The sequence below is a fragment of the Manis pentadactyla genome, chromosome 7 (genome assembly GCF_030020395.1).
Source record: "Manis pentadactyla isolate mManPen7 chromosome 7, mManPen7.hap1, whole genome shotgun sequence".
Lineage (NCBI taxonomy): Eukaryota > Metazoa > Chordata > Mammalia > Pholidota > Manidae > Manis > Manis pentadactyla.
The window spans coordinates 71,438,333-71,456,747 of record NC_080025.1 but is presented as its reverse complement, the minus strand read 5'-3'; the positions used below and the strand labels follow the sequence as shown (position 1 = coordinate 71,456,747).

General features: G+C 36.3%; 1 protein-coding gene across 5 annotated transcripts in view; it reads right to left on the bottom strand.

Annotated features, from left to right (window-relative positions):
* RUNDC3B (RUN domain containing 3B) overlaps window positions 1-18,415 on the bottom strand; it is a 158,341-nt gene that overhangs the window by 10,929 nt on the left and 128,997 nt on the right. For all 5 annotated transcript variants that reach the window (XM_036911846.2, XM_036911848.2, XM_036911847.2 and 2 more), the window contains one exon: window positions 14,691-14,812. In XM_036911846.2, coding sequence (XP_036767741.2) covers window positions 14,691-14,812 — 122 coding nt within the window. The remainder of the gene's footprint in view (window positions 1-14,690; window positions 14,813-18,415) is intronic.

Sequence of the window (18,415 nt, the reverse complement as noted above, 5' to 3'; positions counted from 1 at the left end):
GAAATACTACTATCAAATTGAGATGATACCATGAATGTCCTCTAATGAAAAGTTTTCATTTTATTTTTACTTAAATTCACTGTAAGACCAGTGAACGATATGTCAAACTTCAAATAAAATATTTTTCCTCAACAGTTAATATATTTTAAAAGATTAGGAGGTGGAGCCAAGATGGCGGCGTGAGTAGAGCAGTGGAAATCCCCTCCCAAAACCACATATATCTATGAAAATATAACAAAGACTACTCTTCCTAGAATAAAGACCAGAGGACACAGGACAACATCCAGACCATGTCCACACCTGAGAGAACCCAGCGCCTCACGAAGGGGGTAAGATACAAGCTCCGGCCCGGCGGGACCAGAGCACCCCTCCCCCCAGCTCTCGGCGGGAGAAGAGCAGGCAGAGCGGGAGGGAGACGGAGCCCAGGACTGCCGAGCACCCAGCCCCAGCCATCCGGGCCAGAGCGCAGACACAGTGCGTGCACGGGGCCCTGGATACTAGGGAAACAGGGCAGCAAGAACGTTGAGTGGGTACCAGAGGCCTGGCGCCGGAGGACATAAGAAAAGCGAGCGGCCATTTTTTTTCTTTTTTTTTCCTGTTTTGTTCTGGCGAGTGCTTATTGGAAGTCTTAAAAGGATAGGGACCCCAATACTAGGAAAACAGGGCAGCAAGACCGGTGAGCAGATGCCTGAGGTTGGTGCCAGAGAATAAAGAAAAATGAGCGGTCATTTTTAATTTATTTATTATTTTCTTTTAATTAAAAAAAATTTATTTTTTTTTGTGGTCGTTGTTTTGTTTTGGCGGGTGCTTTTTGGAAGTCTTAAAGGGGCAGGGTGGGACACTTAATCCAGAGGTAGGGAATCCGGGGATCTCTGGTCACCCTAATCACCTGGGTGGAAAAGAGCATGGAGGCCCCTCACGGAGATGAACAGCCTCCCGGCCGCTCCCCCTCTAATGCGACTCCACCACTTTGGAGCGGCTGCCCAAGCCAGGCCACGCCCACAGCAACAGCAGAGATAAACTCCATAGCAGTCAGGCAGAAAGCAGAAACCCTGTCTGCTCACAGCTACCCAGCACAAGCCACTAGAGGTCGCTGTTCTCCCAGGAGAGGAGGGCCACAAACCAACAAGAAGGGAAGTTCTTCCAGCTGTCACTCGTCCCAGCTCTGCAAACTATTCCTATCACCATGAAAAGGCAAAACTACAGGCAGACAAAGATCACAGAGACAACACCAGAGGAGACAGACCTAACCAGTCCTCCTGACAAAGAATTCAAAATAAAAATCATAAACATGCTGACAGAGATGCAGAGAAATACGCAAGAGATATGGGATGAAGTCCGGAGGGAGATCACAGATGCCAGAAAGGAGATTACAGAAATGAAACAAACTCTGGAAGGGTTTATAAGCAGAATGGATAGGATGCAAGAGGCCATTGATGGAATTGAAACCAGAGAACAGGAATGCATAGAAGCTGACATAGAGATAAAAGGATCCACAGAAATGAAACAATATTAAGAGAACTGTGTGACCAATCCAAAAGGAACAGTATCCGTATTATAGGGGTACCAGAAGAAGAAGAGAGAGGAAAAGAGATGGAAAGTATCTTGGAAGAAATAATTGCTGAAAACTTCCCCAAACTGGGGGAGGAAATAATCGAACAGACCATGGAAATACACAGAACCCCCAACAGAAAGGATCCAAGGAGGACAACACCAAGACACATAATAATTAAAATGGCAAAGATCAAGGACAAGGAAAGAGTTTTAAAGGCAGCTAGAGAGAAAAAGGTCACCTATAAAGGAAAACCCATCAGGCTAACATCAGACTTCTCGACAGAAACCCTACAGGCCAGAAGAGAATGGCATGATATATTTAATGCAATGAAACAGAGGGACCTTGAACCAAGGATACTGTATCCAGCACGACTATCATTTAAATATGATGGTGGGATTAAACAATTCCCAGACAAACAAAAGCTGAGGGAATTTGCTTCCCACAAACCACCTCTACAGGACATCTTACAGGAACTGCTCTAGATGGGAGCACTCCTAGAAAGAGCACAGCACAAAACACCCAACATATGAAGAATGGAGGAGGACGAATAAGAAGGGAGAGAAGAAAAGAATCTCCAGACAGTGTATATAACAGCTCAATAAGCAAGCTAAGTTAGGCAGTAAGATACTAAAGAGGCTAACCTTGAACCTTTGGCAACCACGAATTTAAAGCCTGCAATGGCAATAAGTACATATCTTTCAATAGTCACCCTAAATGTAAATGGACTGAAAGCACCAATCAAAAGACACAGAGTAACAGAATGAATAAAAAAGCAAGACCCATCTATATACTGCTTACAAGAAACTCACCTCAAAACCAAAGACATGTACAGACTAAAAGTCAAGGGATGGAAAAACATATTTCAGGCAAACAACAGAGAGAAGAAAGCAGGGGTTGCAGTACTAATATCAGACAAAATAGACTTCAAAACAAAGAAAGTAACAAGAGATGAAGAAGGACACTACATAATGATAAAGGGCTCAGTCCAACAAGAGGATATAACCATTCTAAATATATATGCACCCAACACAGGAGCACCAGCATATGTGAAACAAATACTAACAGAACTAAAGGGGAAAATAGACTGCAATGCATTCATTCTAGGAGACTTCAACACACCACTCACCCCAAAGGATAGATCCACCGGGCAGAAAATAAGTAAGGACAAAGAGTCACTGAACAACACAGTAGAGCAGATGGACCTAATAGACATCTATAGAACCCTACATCCAAAAGCAACAGGATATACATTCTTCTCAAGTACACATGGAACATTCTCCAGAATAGACCACATACTATCCCACAAAAAGAGCCTCAGCAAAATCCAAAAGATTGAAATTCTTCCAACCAACTTTTCAGACCACAAAGGTATAAAACTAGAAATAAATTCTACAAAGAAAACAAAAAGGCTCACAAACAATTAGAGGCTTAATAACATGCTCCTAAATAATCAATGGATCAATGAACAAATTAAAATAGAGATCAAGGAATATATAGAAACAAATGACAACAATAACACAAAGCCCCAACTTCTGTGGGACGCAGCGAAAGCAGTCTTAAAAGGAAAGTATATAGCGATCCAGGCACACTTGAAGAAGGAAGAACAATCCCAAATGAATAGTCTAACATCACAATTATCGAAATTGGAAAAAGAAGAACAAATGAGGCCGAAGGTCAGCAGAAGGAGGGACATAATAAAGATCAGAGAAGAAATAAACAAAATTGAGAAGAATAAAACAATAGCAAAAATCAATGAAACCAAGAGCTGGTTCTTTGAGAAAATAAACAAGATAGATAAGCCTCTAGCCAAACTTATTAAGAGAAAAAGAATCAACACAAATCAACAGAATCACAAATGAGAACGGAAAAATCATGACAGACTCCACAGAAATACAAAGAATTATTAAAGACTACTATGAAAACCTATATGCCAACAAGCTGGAAAACCTAGAAGAAATGGAAAACTTCCTAGAAAAATACAACCTTCCAAGACTGACCAAGGAAGAAACACAAAAGTTAAACAAACCAATTATGAGCAAAGAAATTGAAATGGTAATCAAAAAACTACCCAAAAACAAAACACCCAGGCCAGATGGATTAACCTCGGAATTTTATCAGACACACAGAGAAGACATAATACCCATTCTCTACTTAAAGTTTTCCAAAAAACAGAAGAGGAGGGAATACTCTCAAACTCATTCTATGAAGCCAACATCACCCTAATACCAAAACCAGGCAAAGACCCTGCCAAAAAAGAAAATTACAGACCAATATCCCTGATGAATGTAGATGCAAAAATACTTAATAAAATATTAGCAAACCGAATACAAAAGTATATCAAAAGGATCATACACCACGACCAAGTGGGATTCATCCCAGGGATGCAAGGATGGTACAACATTAGAAAATCCATCAACATCATCCACCACATCAACAAAAAGAAAGACAAAAACGACATGATCATCTCCATAGATGCTGAAAAAGCATTTGACAAAATTCAACATCCATTCATGATAAAAACTCTCAGCAAAATGGGAATACAGGGCAAGTACCTCAACATAATAAAGGCCATATATCATAAACCCACAGCCAACATTATACTGAACAGCGAGAAGCTGAAAGCTTTTCCTCTGAGATCAGGAACTAGACAGGGATGCCCACTCTCCCCACTGCTATTTAACATAGTACCGGAGGTCCTAGCCACGGCAATCAGACAAAACAAAGAAATACAAGGAATCCAGATTGGGAAAGAATAAGTTAAACTGTCACTATTTGCAGATGACATGATATTGTACATAAAAAACCCTAAAGACTCCACCCCAAAACTACTAGAACTGATATCGGAATACAGCAAAGTTGCAGGATACAAAATTAACACACAGAAATATGTGGCTTTCCTATACACTAACAATGAACCAACAGAAAGAGAAATAAACAATTCCATTCACAATTGTATCAAAAAAAATAAAATACCTAGGAATAAATCTAACCAAAGAAGTGAATGACCTATACTCTGAAAACTACAAGTCACTCTTAAGAGAAATTAAAGGAGACACTAACACATGGAAACTCATCCCATGCTCATGGCTAGGAAGAATTAATATCGTCAAAATGGCCATCCTGCCCAAAGCATTATACAGATTTGATGCAATCCCTATAAAATTACCAGCAACATTCTTCAATGAACTGGAACAAATAATTCAAAAATTCATATGGAAACACCAAAGACCCCGAATAGCCAAAGCAATCCTGAGAAAGAAAAATAAAGTAGGGGGGAATCTCACTCCCCAATTTCAAGCTCTACTATAAAGCCATAGTAATCAAGACAATTTGGTACTGGCACAGGAGCAGAGCCACAGACCAATGGAACAGACTAGACAATCCAGACATTAACCCAGACATATATGGTCAATTAATATTTGATAAAGGAGCCATGGACATACAATGGCGAAATGACAGTCTCTTCAATAGATGGTGCTGGCAAAACTGGACAGCTACATGTAGGAGAATGAAACTGGACCATTGTCTAACCCCATATTCAAAAGTAAATTCAAAATGGATCAAAGACCTGAATGTAAGTCAAGAAACCATTAAACTCGTGGAAAAAAACATAGGCAAAAACCTCTTAGACATAAACATGAGTGACCTCTTCTTGAACGTATCTCCCTGGGCAAGGAAAACAACAGCAAAAATGAACAAGTGGGACTATATTAAGCTGAAAAGCTTCTGTACAGCAAAAGACACCATCAATAGAACAAAAAGGAACCCTACAGTATGGGAGAATATATTTGAAAATGACAGAATAAATAAAGAGCTCACACGCCTCAACAAACAAAAACCAAATAACCCAATTAAAAAATGAGCAGAGGAAGTGAACAGACAGTTCTCCAGAAAAGAAATACAAATGGCCAACAGACACATGAAAAGATGCTCCACATTGCTAATTATCAGAGAAATGCAAATTAAAACTACAATGAGTTATCACCTCACACCAGTAAGGATGGCTGCCATCCAAAAGACAAACAACAACAAATGTTGGCGAGGCTGTGGAGAAAGGGGAGCCCTCCTACACTACTGGTAGGAATGTAAACTAGTTCAACCATTGTGGAAAGCAGTATGGAGGTTCATCAAAATGCTCAAAACAGACTTGCCATTTAACCCAGGAATTCCACTCCTAGGAATTTACCCTAAGGATGCAGCAATCAAGTTTGAGAAAGACCAATGCATCCCTATGTTTATCGCAGCACTATTTACAATAGTCAAGAATTGGAAACAACCTAAACGTCCATCAGTAGAGGAATGGATAAAGAAGATGTGGTACATATACACAATGGAATACTACTCAGCCATAAGAAGAGGGCAAATCCTACCATTTGCAGCAACATGGATGGAGCTGGAGGGTATTATGCTCAGTGAAATAAGCCAAGCAGAGAAAGAAAAATACCGAATGATTTCACTCATCTGTGGAGTATAAGAACAAAGGAAAAACTGAAGGAACAAAACAGCAGCGGAATCACAGAACTCAAGAATGGACTAACAGGTACCAAAGGGAAAGGGACTGGGGAGGATAGGTGGGTAGGGAGGGATAAGGGTGGGGAGGAAGAAGGGGGATATTAAGATTAGCATGCATGGGCGGGTGGGAGAAAGGGGAGGGCTGTACAACACAGAGAAGACAAGTAGTGATTCTACAACATTTAGCTATGCTGATGGACAGTGACTGTAAAGGGGTTTATAGTGGGGACCTGGTATAGGGGAGAGCCTAGTAAACATAATATTCTTCATGTAAGTGTAGATTTAAGATAACAACAAAAAAGAAAAAGATAGAAAATGGGGATTACTCCATAATAGGGTAAAACTAACTGTAAATCAACGATTAATGCATGCTTTAAATATCCTTAACTTTGATCACTTAGAGGGTGTCAGATGATCAGCTATGGAGGTACACTTTTCTGATAATATTCTTTTCTCTTAAAAAAAAAAAGCAGTTCCTGTGTGGTGACCTCCAATGAGTTCTACACAATGGTATAAAGGGCAGATCAAAGTGTGGGCAAAGGGTCTGTTTGTATTTATACAGAGGATCAAAGCCTAATTTGGTTACCCAGAAAATGAACTAAGATACGATATGAAGAAGAACTTCCAACATCAGCACTCTCTGGAAGAGTCACACCAGAAGATGATCATCAAAAAACCTCAACAAAGATCCAGGCGATGCTGCGGTTGTAGCTGCATTCATCCCACCAGTTCCTGGACTTGCCGTTGGAATGAAGAAGGAGATATCTAAGCTGGCCTGTGCATACAGTAAAACAACAAATTTGACTGGATCTATACTGTTGGAACTCAACCAAGAATTAGGAGAAGTGCAAGTTGGAGTGCTCCAAAATCTTGCAACTATAGACTATCTACTGTTAAAAGAACATATGGGATGTGAACAATTCCCAGGAATGGGCTGTTTTAATTTGTCTGATTTCTCTCAGACTGTTCAAGTACAGTTGGACAATATCCATCATATCATAGACAAATTTTCACAAATGCCTAGGATGCCTAACTGGTTTTCTTGGCCTCACTGGAGATGGCTGGTAATTATAGATCTGCTTTGGTTATGTAACTGTATTCCTGTTATGTTAATGTGTGTGTGCAATTTAATTAGTAGTTTAAAACCTATACATGCTTAAATTACTCTACAAGAAGATAGGTCAAAGAAATAATCAATCTTCCCATGTTTTCTTCCGTCTGCTACCTCTATAGCTTTTCTTCTTCCTTCCTAATTACAACCCTTAAATAGAATTCGTGCCCCATATCGAATTTACCGAGTATCATAATTCCTCCAAGTGCTAAAGATACCTCAAGACAAATGCTGGGCATAGAAGCCACAGGGTATAAATCTGCATAGAAGTAAAAAGCTAACCTTTTCAAACAATATGGCTTCTCTCTCACTTACCAACTTTAAATCTCCCTATATGGCCCCGGAAGATGACTGGTTAGCCAGAGACGGGTAAGATTCCTCAAGCGAGGAACAACCTAAGACAGGCACAGTCGCAGGGGGGCCATCAGGTGAGAAATTGGGGATCAACAGAGGTGAGGCTTAGAACCTCACCCCCCCTGTTCTGAGAGAAATCTTCTGCATCCGTGGATGTTTTGTTGCCCTTGTCTAGCTTGGATTAACACATAGTCTACAGGCACACACCTGATCATCTACATTTGCTCTCTTACAACACTAAACTAAGTTTTCTACCTTTATCTTACATCTACCTACCACTTCAGCATTTTATTAAAAAAAAAATAATAATAATAATAAAGGGAGAAATGTGGGATCCACATATAAATCAAGTATAAAAATCAAACGAATATTCATATTTGACCTGATTGTTTATAGTTCATAATGCATGATCAAAACCGAAAGTTTCTGTGATGACTGCCCTTGCACTGTTCACCATGTAAGAACTTATTCACTATGTAAGAATTTGTTCACCATGTAAGAACTTGTTCATTATACTTTAGAAGATTGGAGACTGTTGAGAATTAGGCTTGGGGTTGATTAATGATTGTGCATTGAGTACCCTATACAGAATTTTATTGTTGTTAACAACCATTTGATCAATAAATATAAGATATGCCCTCTAAAAAAAAAAAAAAAAAAAGAAATGCCATACAATCCAGCAATTCCACATCCGAGTATTTACCTGAAGAAAAAAAGTCTCTGATTCAAAAAGATACATGCACCCCTATGTTTATTACAGCATTATTTACGGTAGCCAAGATATGGAGGTAACTTAAGTGTCTATCAATAGATAAGTGGGTAAAGAAGATGTGGTACATATACACAATGGAATATGAGTCATAAAAAGAATGAAATCTTTCCATTTGTGACAACAAGGATGGACCTAGAGGGTGTTATGCTAAGTGACGTTACCTCAGAGAAAGACAAATACCATATGATTTCTCTTATATGTAGAATCAAAAAACAATAAATGCAAACTAACAAGAAATACTCATAAATAAAAGAAACTGGTAGTTCCCATAGGGGAGGGGTGGGGGCTGGGTGAAACAGGTGAAGGGGATTAATAGGTACAGACTTCCAGTTATAAAGTAAGTCATAGGTATGAAAGTACAGCATAGGGAATATAGCCAATTATGTGATATCTTTGGTGACAGATACTAACTACACTTACCATGGTGAGCATTTTGTAATGTATTTAATTGTTGGATCACTATGTTGTACAGCTGAAACCAATATAAATTATGTATCAACTGTAATTCAATAAAAAAAATTTTAACTAGAAAAAAAAAGATTACTCCACATTTTAGAGAATGCTGCTTTACCCATCAAGTTTGAGTGTTAACTATAAGCATCCATTTTAGATTTACCTATTGAACTCTCAAAATTTAACAGCAAAAAAATTTTTTTAAAGTAATCTAATTAAACACCAGGTAAAAAAGCATGAAGAGGTGTTTCACTGGAGGAAAGGGATAGCAAATAAGCAGATGAAAAGGTGTTGAACATCGTTTGCCATCAGGGAAATGCAAATTAAAACCACAATGAGATATCACTATGTACCTATCACAATGCCTAACATAAAAAATAGTGACAACACCAAATGTTGACAAAGTATAGATGCAATAAATGAGAGAGGATCTGAAACTGAATCACTTGTACACTGCTGATGGAAATGCAAAATGGCATAGTCACTTTGAAAGACAGTTTGGTAATTTCTTAAAAAGCTAACTATTCAGCTACTGTACAACCTAGGAACTGTACTCCTAGGATTTGTCCAAGAGAAATGAAGGCTAAGGTTCATACTAACTTTACTGTGAACAACTGTTCATAGCAGCTTGTCCATTTGGGCTGCTAGAGCATACACACCATAAACCAGGTGGCTTAGAAACAACAGTATCTGTTTCTAACAGTTCTGGAGGCTGGGAAGTCCACAGTTCATAGACATCAAGGTGCCTGCAGATGGAGTGCCCAGTGATGGCCCGTTTCCTGGTTCACAGACAGCAGTCTTCTTAATGTCCTAACATGACTGAGGGGTCAAGGGAGCTCACTGGGGTCTCTTTAAGAGCACTAATCCCATTCATGATAGTTCCACCCTCATAAGCTAATCATTTCCCAAAGTGCACATTCCAATATTATCACACCGTAGATCATGAATTTGGGGGCTACACAAAAATTCAGTCTATTGTAGCAGCTCTACAGCCCTTGGATAAAACTAAAATAAGAGTTTAAAAATAGAAACAAACATGATATACACATAACATATTTTAGCAATAAAAAAGAATGAACTTTTGGCACATACAACTTGGGACATTAAGGGACAAGTGCAGATGTGCAAGAATACTAAGTAGAATAACCTGTACATATCTGTTTTTGGGTTGCATAAGTGTATCGTCAGGGCGATTTGCAAGATGTGAGATTGCCAGATGAAAAACTAAAAACATATGTAGAACTGTGCTAACTTTACATTAACTTGAGGAAAACTCAAAAGTATTTCTTCTCATTTGCTTCAGTCTACTTCTACCTCCCTTAAGAATGGTTTCTAGCTTCCCTCATACAGGAATAATTTAACAAGAAGCATGCAAAGTCTAAATATTTTATCTTCTCTGTTGCTATTTAAATTATTTCCCCCCCCCCCCCAAGAGAGTCTCTCATTGGTTATTGTATCTACATGTGAAGGCTACTGATTTCTACAATTTTATATCCTGCTACTTCACAGGACTACTTTTATTGTCTAATTAATATCACTGTCTCTCTGTTATCCAGTTCATGACAGCATCTGCTAAATCCAATTCACATGTCTTGACAAGTTTCTCCTTTTAATGCATTAGCCAATACCTCCAGTATAGTATTAAACAGTGGTAGAAACAATGGGTATCTTAGTATTTCCCCATTAAGAAAGATGCTGGCTTTAGGACAGCATATTCATGTAAAAGAAGTATTATTCTATTCTTTTCTCTTGAATGTTTTTATCACACAAGTGTTGAAGTCTGTCCCAGGGCTTTTTGGCATCTGTGGAGATAACCTTTTCTATTTTAGACCTATTAATATTGTGTATTATATTAATGTATTTCCCCATACTGAATCAACCTTACATTCCTGGATTAAATCCACCTCATTGTAGTATATCATTTCTTTATGCGTTGCTAGATTCTGTTCACTAATATGTTATCTAGAACTTTTATATTAATATATATAAGTGATACTGGATAATTTTCTCTTTCATACTGTATTACATCATGCTTTACTTTTATTTGTGGTTTCTCCCTCTTGTGATAAAATTAGCTAGGTCTCTAACTTGTTAATTAAAAAATAGATTTCTTGATTTATTAATTGGCTGTTTTTCTATTCTCTATCACGTTAATTAGTGATTTTATCTTCATATTTTCTTTGTGCTTTTTACTTTGTTGTTCTATTGCTAGCTTTTTGGGCAGGACAATGAATTATTTTCCTTCATTTTTAATGAAAAAGTAAAAATTATTAATCTTGCTCTGATTATTGCTTTAAGTAAATCTCGCAAACTGCTATGCAGACTTTTCATTGTCATATTTTAGATTCAGTTTATATTTACTAGCTATGTTTTTTTCTACACAGTAACAAGTTTTCTTTGCTTTTTGTTTTAATTTCATGTTATTTAGGATGGTTTATTTTTTTCTAGTTGTTAACGTTTATACAACTAGAGAAGTATAGTGCTAGTTTCATTCCCTTCCCCTTGTAAGTTATTTGATATTTTTGCCTAGAAGCCCTGAATGTTTTCTTTATTGTTAATGCCTAATAATTTTACTAGGATATGTCTTGGAGTTGATTATTACAGGTTAATTTTTCTTTGGTACTTTTTTAGCCCTAGCAAGTTGTAGATTTAGCTCTTCTTTTATTTCCAGGCATTTTTCTTGGATTACATATTTCAGTATTATAGTTCTGCTCCACTGTTAAATGACTCCACTTCTTCAGTGACTCCACTGATACATAAATTCGATTTTCTTTGACTTCCAATTCAACCACTTCCTAATCCATTTTACTTTGTCTCATTTTCATTCTCTTGGCTGTTTTCAATGTTCTATACTAAGTTCTCATTCAAGCCTATTCTTCCTTAACTTATAATTTAATATTTATTTCTGATATAATTTTGTCTTTTTCTTCCATTTCTTTCTAGAGTTTAATCAAGTCATTCATTTCATTTCTTCCTGTTTCTTAAACATTTTTGTTCTTATTGATTCCTAATTTAAACATTTTTATCATAGCTTTAAATGGTTGCTTGAGGCTATTTAATAAAATTATATGGTTGTACTATAGTACTTTTTCCTGTTTTACTACTGTTTTCGGGGGGAGGTTTTCATCAGCTGAATTGTTTTTCTCAATGTAGGTGAATTTTTTAAGAATAGTAATTTTGAAAATAGAGTGCTCCTCAGGATTTCTGTGGAGAGAGCTAGCTGATTTTGGTGGTTTACGAAATTTTAAATTGGAGAGCATCGCTCTGTATCAGTATATCAAAGTATGGTTTCTTTACTGTATGGCTTTTACTAGAAGGGAAGAATGCTGTGGGTGGAAAGGACACGTCCTTTAATTTTTCAAAACTTCTGTTTTACACAATCCTAAATATAGCCCTTTTTGTTGTTGGGTTTCAGTTGGTGAATTTTTTGGCTAACACTCTTTTTTTTTAATCACTTTATTAGACATTTGGGTATAAAAATTCCATAAGTAATATTGAATCTCTTACTTAACCTTGAATTCTTAAAGCCAATACTTTTTTACATATGTATACACTTTATATTTTAGAGTTGTTTTAGGTTCACAGGAAAACTAAGCAAAAGGTAGGGGTTGTTCATAAATCAATCCCTCACTCATACATACACACAGCCTCCCCCATTATCACTATCCCTCACCAAGTGGTATTTTGTTATTACAACTGATAAACCTACATGAACACATCATTATCACCCGAAGTCCACAGTTACATTAGGGTTAACTCTTGGTGTTGTACATTCTATAGGCTGGACAAATTTGTAATGATATTTATCCACCACTATAACATCATACAGAATAGTTTCACTGCCCTATTCATCCCTCCCCCCTCCTCTAAACTTTTCTGTAGTATAAAAACATTCATGATCAAATCTAGTCCTACTGACATTAAAATGCATATAATTAGAAATTAGATTAAAATCTAAATAAATGTGCCCTTTATCTGAAGACTGATCACAAATCCATTCATATATAGTTTTTTTAAGAATATATATTTTAAGTTATGGCAGTGAATCCAGTTTATTCTCTTCCATTTAAATTAGTACCACTAACACACTCTAATATGGTATCTTTATTATCCACATCATAAAAAAAGATTCTTTTATAGTCAATATAACTATTTACTGGACAATTAAAACAGACTTTAGGCCCTCTGAGAATGTTTCTACTACCATCTTAAAAGGAACAGAAAATTCAACTTAACACAATTTTTCCATTGTCTGAGCCTTGTGGTTAAATGAATTTTTACTTTATGCTACCTGTACCTTACCTTGGTTCAAACATTCAATGACTTTCATTATGTATTTAGTCTACCAACAATATTTAATAGCTGTCTACTATGTCAGACTGGTAATACAATAGTGAAAAATACAGGTAATATTCCCTTACCCTCATGAAGCTTACATGTTAGTGGGGAGGTACAGACAAGAATCATAATATAACGCATGGCAATATGATAAAGTGCCTGGGGTCAGGCAGATATGGAGATAGGGTGGTTATTTACAGTATGGCAGTCAACAAAAACTTCTTGAGATGATATCTGAACAAAGACCTGATAAATAGGTTATGCAAAGACCTTAAGAAAGAAGTCTCAGGGCACTGGGAAAGCAAGTGCAAAGATAGTTACGATAGAAACCAGCTTGAAGGAATAGCTAGGAGGTCAGTTTGTTGGGGTGTTGAGAACAAGCAAAGAATGGTATGACGGGGGGCCAGAATCTCAAGGACAAGATCATGTAGGAGGCCATGATAAACAGTTTGGATTTTATTCTGACTGTCACTAAGAGCCACAGGAGAATTTTAAATGAGGGCATAACATTTTCTGACTTATGTTTTTAAAGATCACTGATGACTGAATGGAGAACGGACTGTGAGGGACACGAATGAGGTGAAAGACCAGTGAAAAGGCAGTGACAGTATCCCATCCAAGAGGCTTAGGCCAGGGTTGCAGTGATGGAGATGCTGATGCAGCAGGTGTTGCATGGGGAGCTGATGAGCCTTGCTAATAAACTGACCTGCAGTTCTAAGGGGAAAGGGCAGAATCTAGGATAATGTGTAGAGTGGTGCCATTTACTGCCAGGGAACAGACCAGGAAGAAATTGGAGGCAGAGAGGAATGCAACTTCGCCAGAGGTAAGGAACTGTCCATCTTTCCCTAGCTCTCACACACAACAGCAGATGTGGGACTGGGAAGAGGGAGAGAGAGATGTGAGCACCACATCACACCAGCACTGCTTGTCCAACCCAAAGTGCAAGAGTCACAGCTCTTACCTATGCTGAGGTAGGAGAGAAAAGGGGAACCAACTAAGAGGTTGATGTTTTAAAAATGAATAGGCTGAGTCTTAAAAACTGAAATTTCATCATTGAAAGTGGCCTGAAAAATTATGGAATTGGACCTGGATGTTCAAGATGCAACCCATTGGAAAGAGAGAATGATAGAGCAAAGCTGAAAGCAGTAACAGGAAAAAATAAAACTCTCATACTTATCCCCCTAGTTTTTCAGAATACTTAGTAAAAGTGCCCCCAAAATGAATAAATGGTCAGTTATACTAAAAGATGTTGAGAAATTTAATAGAATGAAGACAGAGAACTGACTTTAGCAATATGGCAGTGATCAGTCACTTTGATAAAAGCCATTTTAGAAAGTGGTACAGACACAAAAACCAAATTGGAGTGAGTAAAAAGTTCAGGAAGTGAGGAAATAAAAGCAAAATAACAATCACTCAAGAAAGTCAGCCACAAACACGAGAAAAAAACAAGAGCAGACCATTATTAATCATAAAATGGCAACCTAGTTCCGAGCATGCCTCACAGAAATGTCACTAGTTTTCTTCAATAATCTTCTGCAACCAAAGTATAGAAAGTGCTGGGAAAAGTAATTTTCAAATAGCATTTTTCTTCTTACCTTCAGTGATTAAATTTAATGTATCTTCTTTTCTATCTCCTTCCTGTGACTGACCAGGGTCTAGCGGCGTCTGAGAAAGGCTAGCTTCACCTGAGAACTGGTCAAGGCTTTGATGACTTTTTCTGTAAAACAAGAGTGAAATACTACTTGAATTTCTTCTCACAAAAAATAATTTCTAGCGATATTCTTTAATGGTTTTCTTCAATATATTGAATTTCTGGTTAATTTCTCCCCAATTTCCCCCCTAAATTCTGTCTTTTTCACAGCTGTAATAGGATCTCCACTATATTTTTCCCTCCACCCTTTTTGGAGGTCTGTTTAAAAAAGGAAAAGAAAAACAATTGTCTAGCAAATTTAAATCCTTGTACCAATTTTTAAATTATCCAGCTGGTTAAGAAATGGGGACTTCTGATTATTATCAATTGTCAAAGGAGTAGAAAATATAAGACTACTCTTAATGCAGAAACAAAATTGATTTAACTTAACAATGACCTAGTACCTCCTAAGCATTTTGAAGTTCTTCAATGCCTTGATATTTTTACAGTTTTTACATAACAATAATAACAAGTTACTATTATATATCTCTGTAATTTAGAAGTTCAAAAAATGTTGGTAATAAAATAGCTGTTTGCTAATACACTATTAAGATAACTAACCTCTTTCCCTCATCTATTTACTATTGTGGGCCCTTTTTCTATGAAACAAATTAATCAGAAATGAATTATAATAGGAAAAAAATTAGCTATAAATGAAAAGTTAACAAGGTTTATTAACTTTCCTCATATTTGTTTTGTCAGGATTAAACCACCTCAAGAGATATAAGTAGGTTTGGTGTTACTGACATTTCCAGTAAAAGATCAGAATTCATTATAATTTCCCAATATAAATGATCCAGGAAAAGGAAGATTTTTTTCAGGTTCAACATCTATTTCCCAAGGTAGACAAATCCCATCTAATTTTCTAGAGATGTCATATATTCCATGATAACGGTATGGGAAAGCACACGTGAGTTAAATGATCTCTTCTATAGCTATTCTCTATTCACACACACAAGGAGGGAAGATATGAAACAGGTATCTGGTTTTTTCCTCTAAGAAATGAAGAATGAGGGTATGAAATAAGTTTGCTAGCTTACAAGGCTCGCAGTGGTCTCAACTTTATAACGTGGTCACTTTTCAAATGTTGAGAGTATAGAAGTTCTTAAATTATATTTTTAAGTAGCGGGAAATTCTACTATTGTAGGAAACATGATAATTATAGTAGATAAAATGTATATGAGCTATACAACATGTAATAACAAAAAAAGACACCTAATATTCATATGGCACTTGCAAAGGTTGGACACTGTTCCATGTATTATATATATATTAACTTATTTAATCCTCAACTATCCTAAGATGTTGAATTATTACTATCCCCACTTTATAGTAGAGGAAACAGGGGCACAAAGAGATTAGATTTGAACCTGGTAGCTCTAATTCTGTCCCCTAAACTACTATGTTATCTCCTCTCAAGAATATGGAGAAAAGATTTGGTTTCCTGGTTTATTAGAAACCCTTCCTAAGTACAGCCTTATTTGCTGAGACAGACTATGTAAACTATACTGTATTTAATCATATCACTGAAAAATTTGATTTCCATTGAAATCTTATTTCCTTGGCTATAGAGAAAACAGGAACACAGGAATTTAAGAAAACAAGTTATAAACAAGTTTCTTACCCAAATTTTTTTCCTGTGCCTAACAGGTAGACTTGTTTTCAAACTGAATGGCTTAAAATGAGTTTCTGACACTGATGTTTCATCAAAGAAAACTTGTTAAATTAGTATTATAAAATTAAAAAATTATATATGGAAATATTTACAACCAAAATACCCAGAAGCAAAAAAGACAACAAATTCATTTAAATATTATAAGTAAGCACTGAGAGCTTGACAGCTCACATTCACAGTAATCTCAAGGACTGTTACCCACTTGACAGAGGAAAGCTTGTAAAATCAGTCTCTGATAACAGCAACACAGAATGAACTCTTTGCATGACCTATTGAATTTCCACTTAGGTATTACACTTCCAAATCCAAAATGATTTGGAATCTTTCTACCCTTTAATTTGTCACAATTAGTGAACAACCCATGAGTTTATAGGCTTTACTTAACCAACAATTTGACTGTAGAAGTAGAATCTGGTAGACAACGATGTCCTGAAGCAGTAATGAAAATTCCAAGCCAGAATTAAGCACCTTATTCATAAGATATTAAGAACAGCACCACACAGTATTTTCCTTGCGTGAAGGGATTACAGACCATCTGGGAGGAATCTAATACAGCTGCTTTCAGAAATGACAAAGAATGGGTCGGGTTTCCACATTCCTACCTGATTCCAATGTAACTGGCAGTTCCATCTGACAAACACGTTGCTGTCATGGAGTAAACTGTCTATAGGAATTCTGTCTTTAAAAGGTCATCACTAAGTCCTACCTTAGAATTTTACACTCATTAACATCATACTATAAGATTTAAATGTAATTCACCAGACATAGCAAACCAATAAATAGTCTATTGCTATTTCTCAGAATAGAATCTTAAGAATAGCAATAGCTAACTTAATTAAAAGCTTGACAGTTGAGCCATGCATTATGATTATTATTCTATGCCATTACATTGTTGGATATAATTTACATTAATCTTGTAGGAATTATGTCATGTCATGAGCATTTGGGACAGAATTAAAATTTATAACATTCAATATCTAACTATTTAGACCTTTTAAATTACTCAAAAACATACTTCTATACACATAATTGGATACCAAATAAAGGCAAATTAAAAGGAAACTGAGCATTATAAGTAGCCTGGATTCACTTATCAGTAAATATTATACAATCTTACACTTTACACATCAACAAAAAGAAGTAATGACATAGATTACTCATTTGCCCAATAGATGTTATTAAGATGATAACAATTTATGTTGCTTGTAGTCATTGGGCAACAGAGAGTATGATACACAGAGACATTATCTACATCTAGAAAATAAAAACAAAGATATACACACTGTACATACCAAGGCACATGAATGTGTATGGAAACAGAGATATACTATTGTTTTTATTCTTGGCTTTATTTTCACAGAAAATGTTGAAGTAACAAAATAAGCATTTGGTATAGCAAAATATCTTTATATTTATATATGGATCAGAATTCATTATAATTTCCCAATATAAATGATCCAGGAAAAGGAAGATTTTTCTCCAGTTATCAAAAGAGCTAATGTTCCTTATATATGCAAGTGAAACTTTCAAGCTGTGAAAGATTTTTGCAGCTTCAGTGTTTTAGGGAGCCCTACTCCAAAAACATTAGGAAGACACACATGGGAAGGAGAACCTCTAATAAATCTGAAGTGATTATGTATACTTATCAGATGTCCTTAAGAAAAACTAGCCTGAAGTAGATCACGAAGGCATATAAAAGTGCATAATTCTCAATAATCCTGTGAATGATAGTCAAATTGAGAGACAATGGTAAATTTAGAAGACTAAAAAAGTATAAGCAGAAAATATAAATATCATGACAATGAATCTGATCTTTGAGGATGGGGATAAATGGATTAGACAATATTCTAACAAGATTATATAATCAGTATCTAACAAGTTCATGTGACCCAGGCTTTACATATAAAGTGACATATTAAAACAGAATTTACAGGAAACAAAGAAGTATGCTCTGT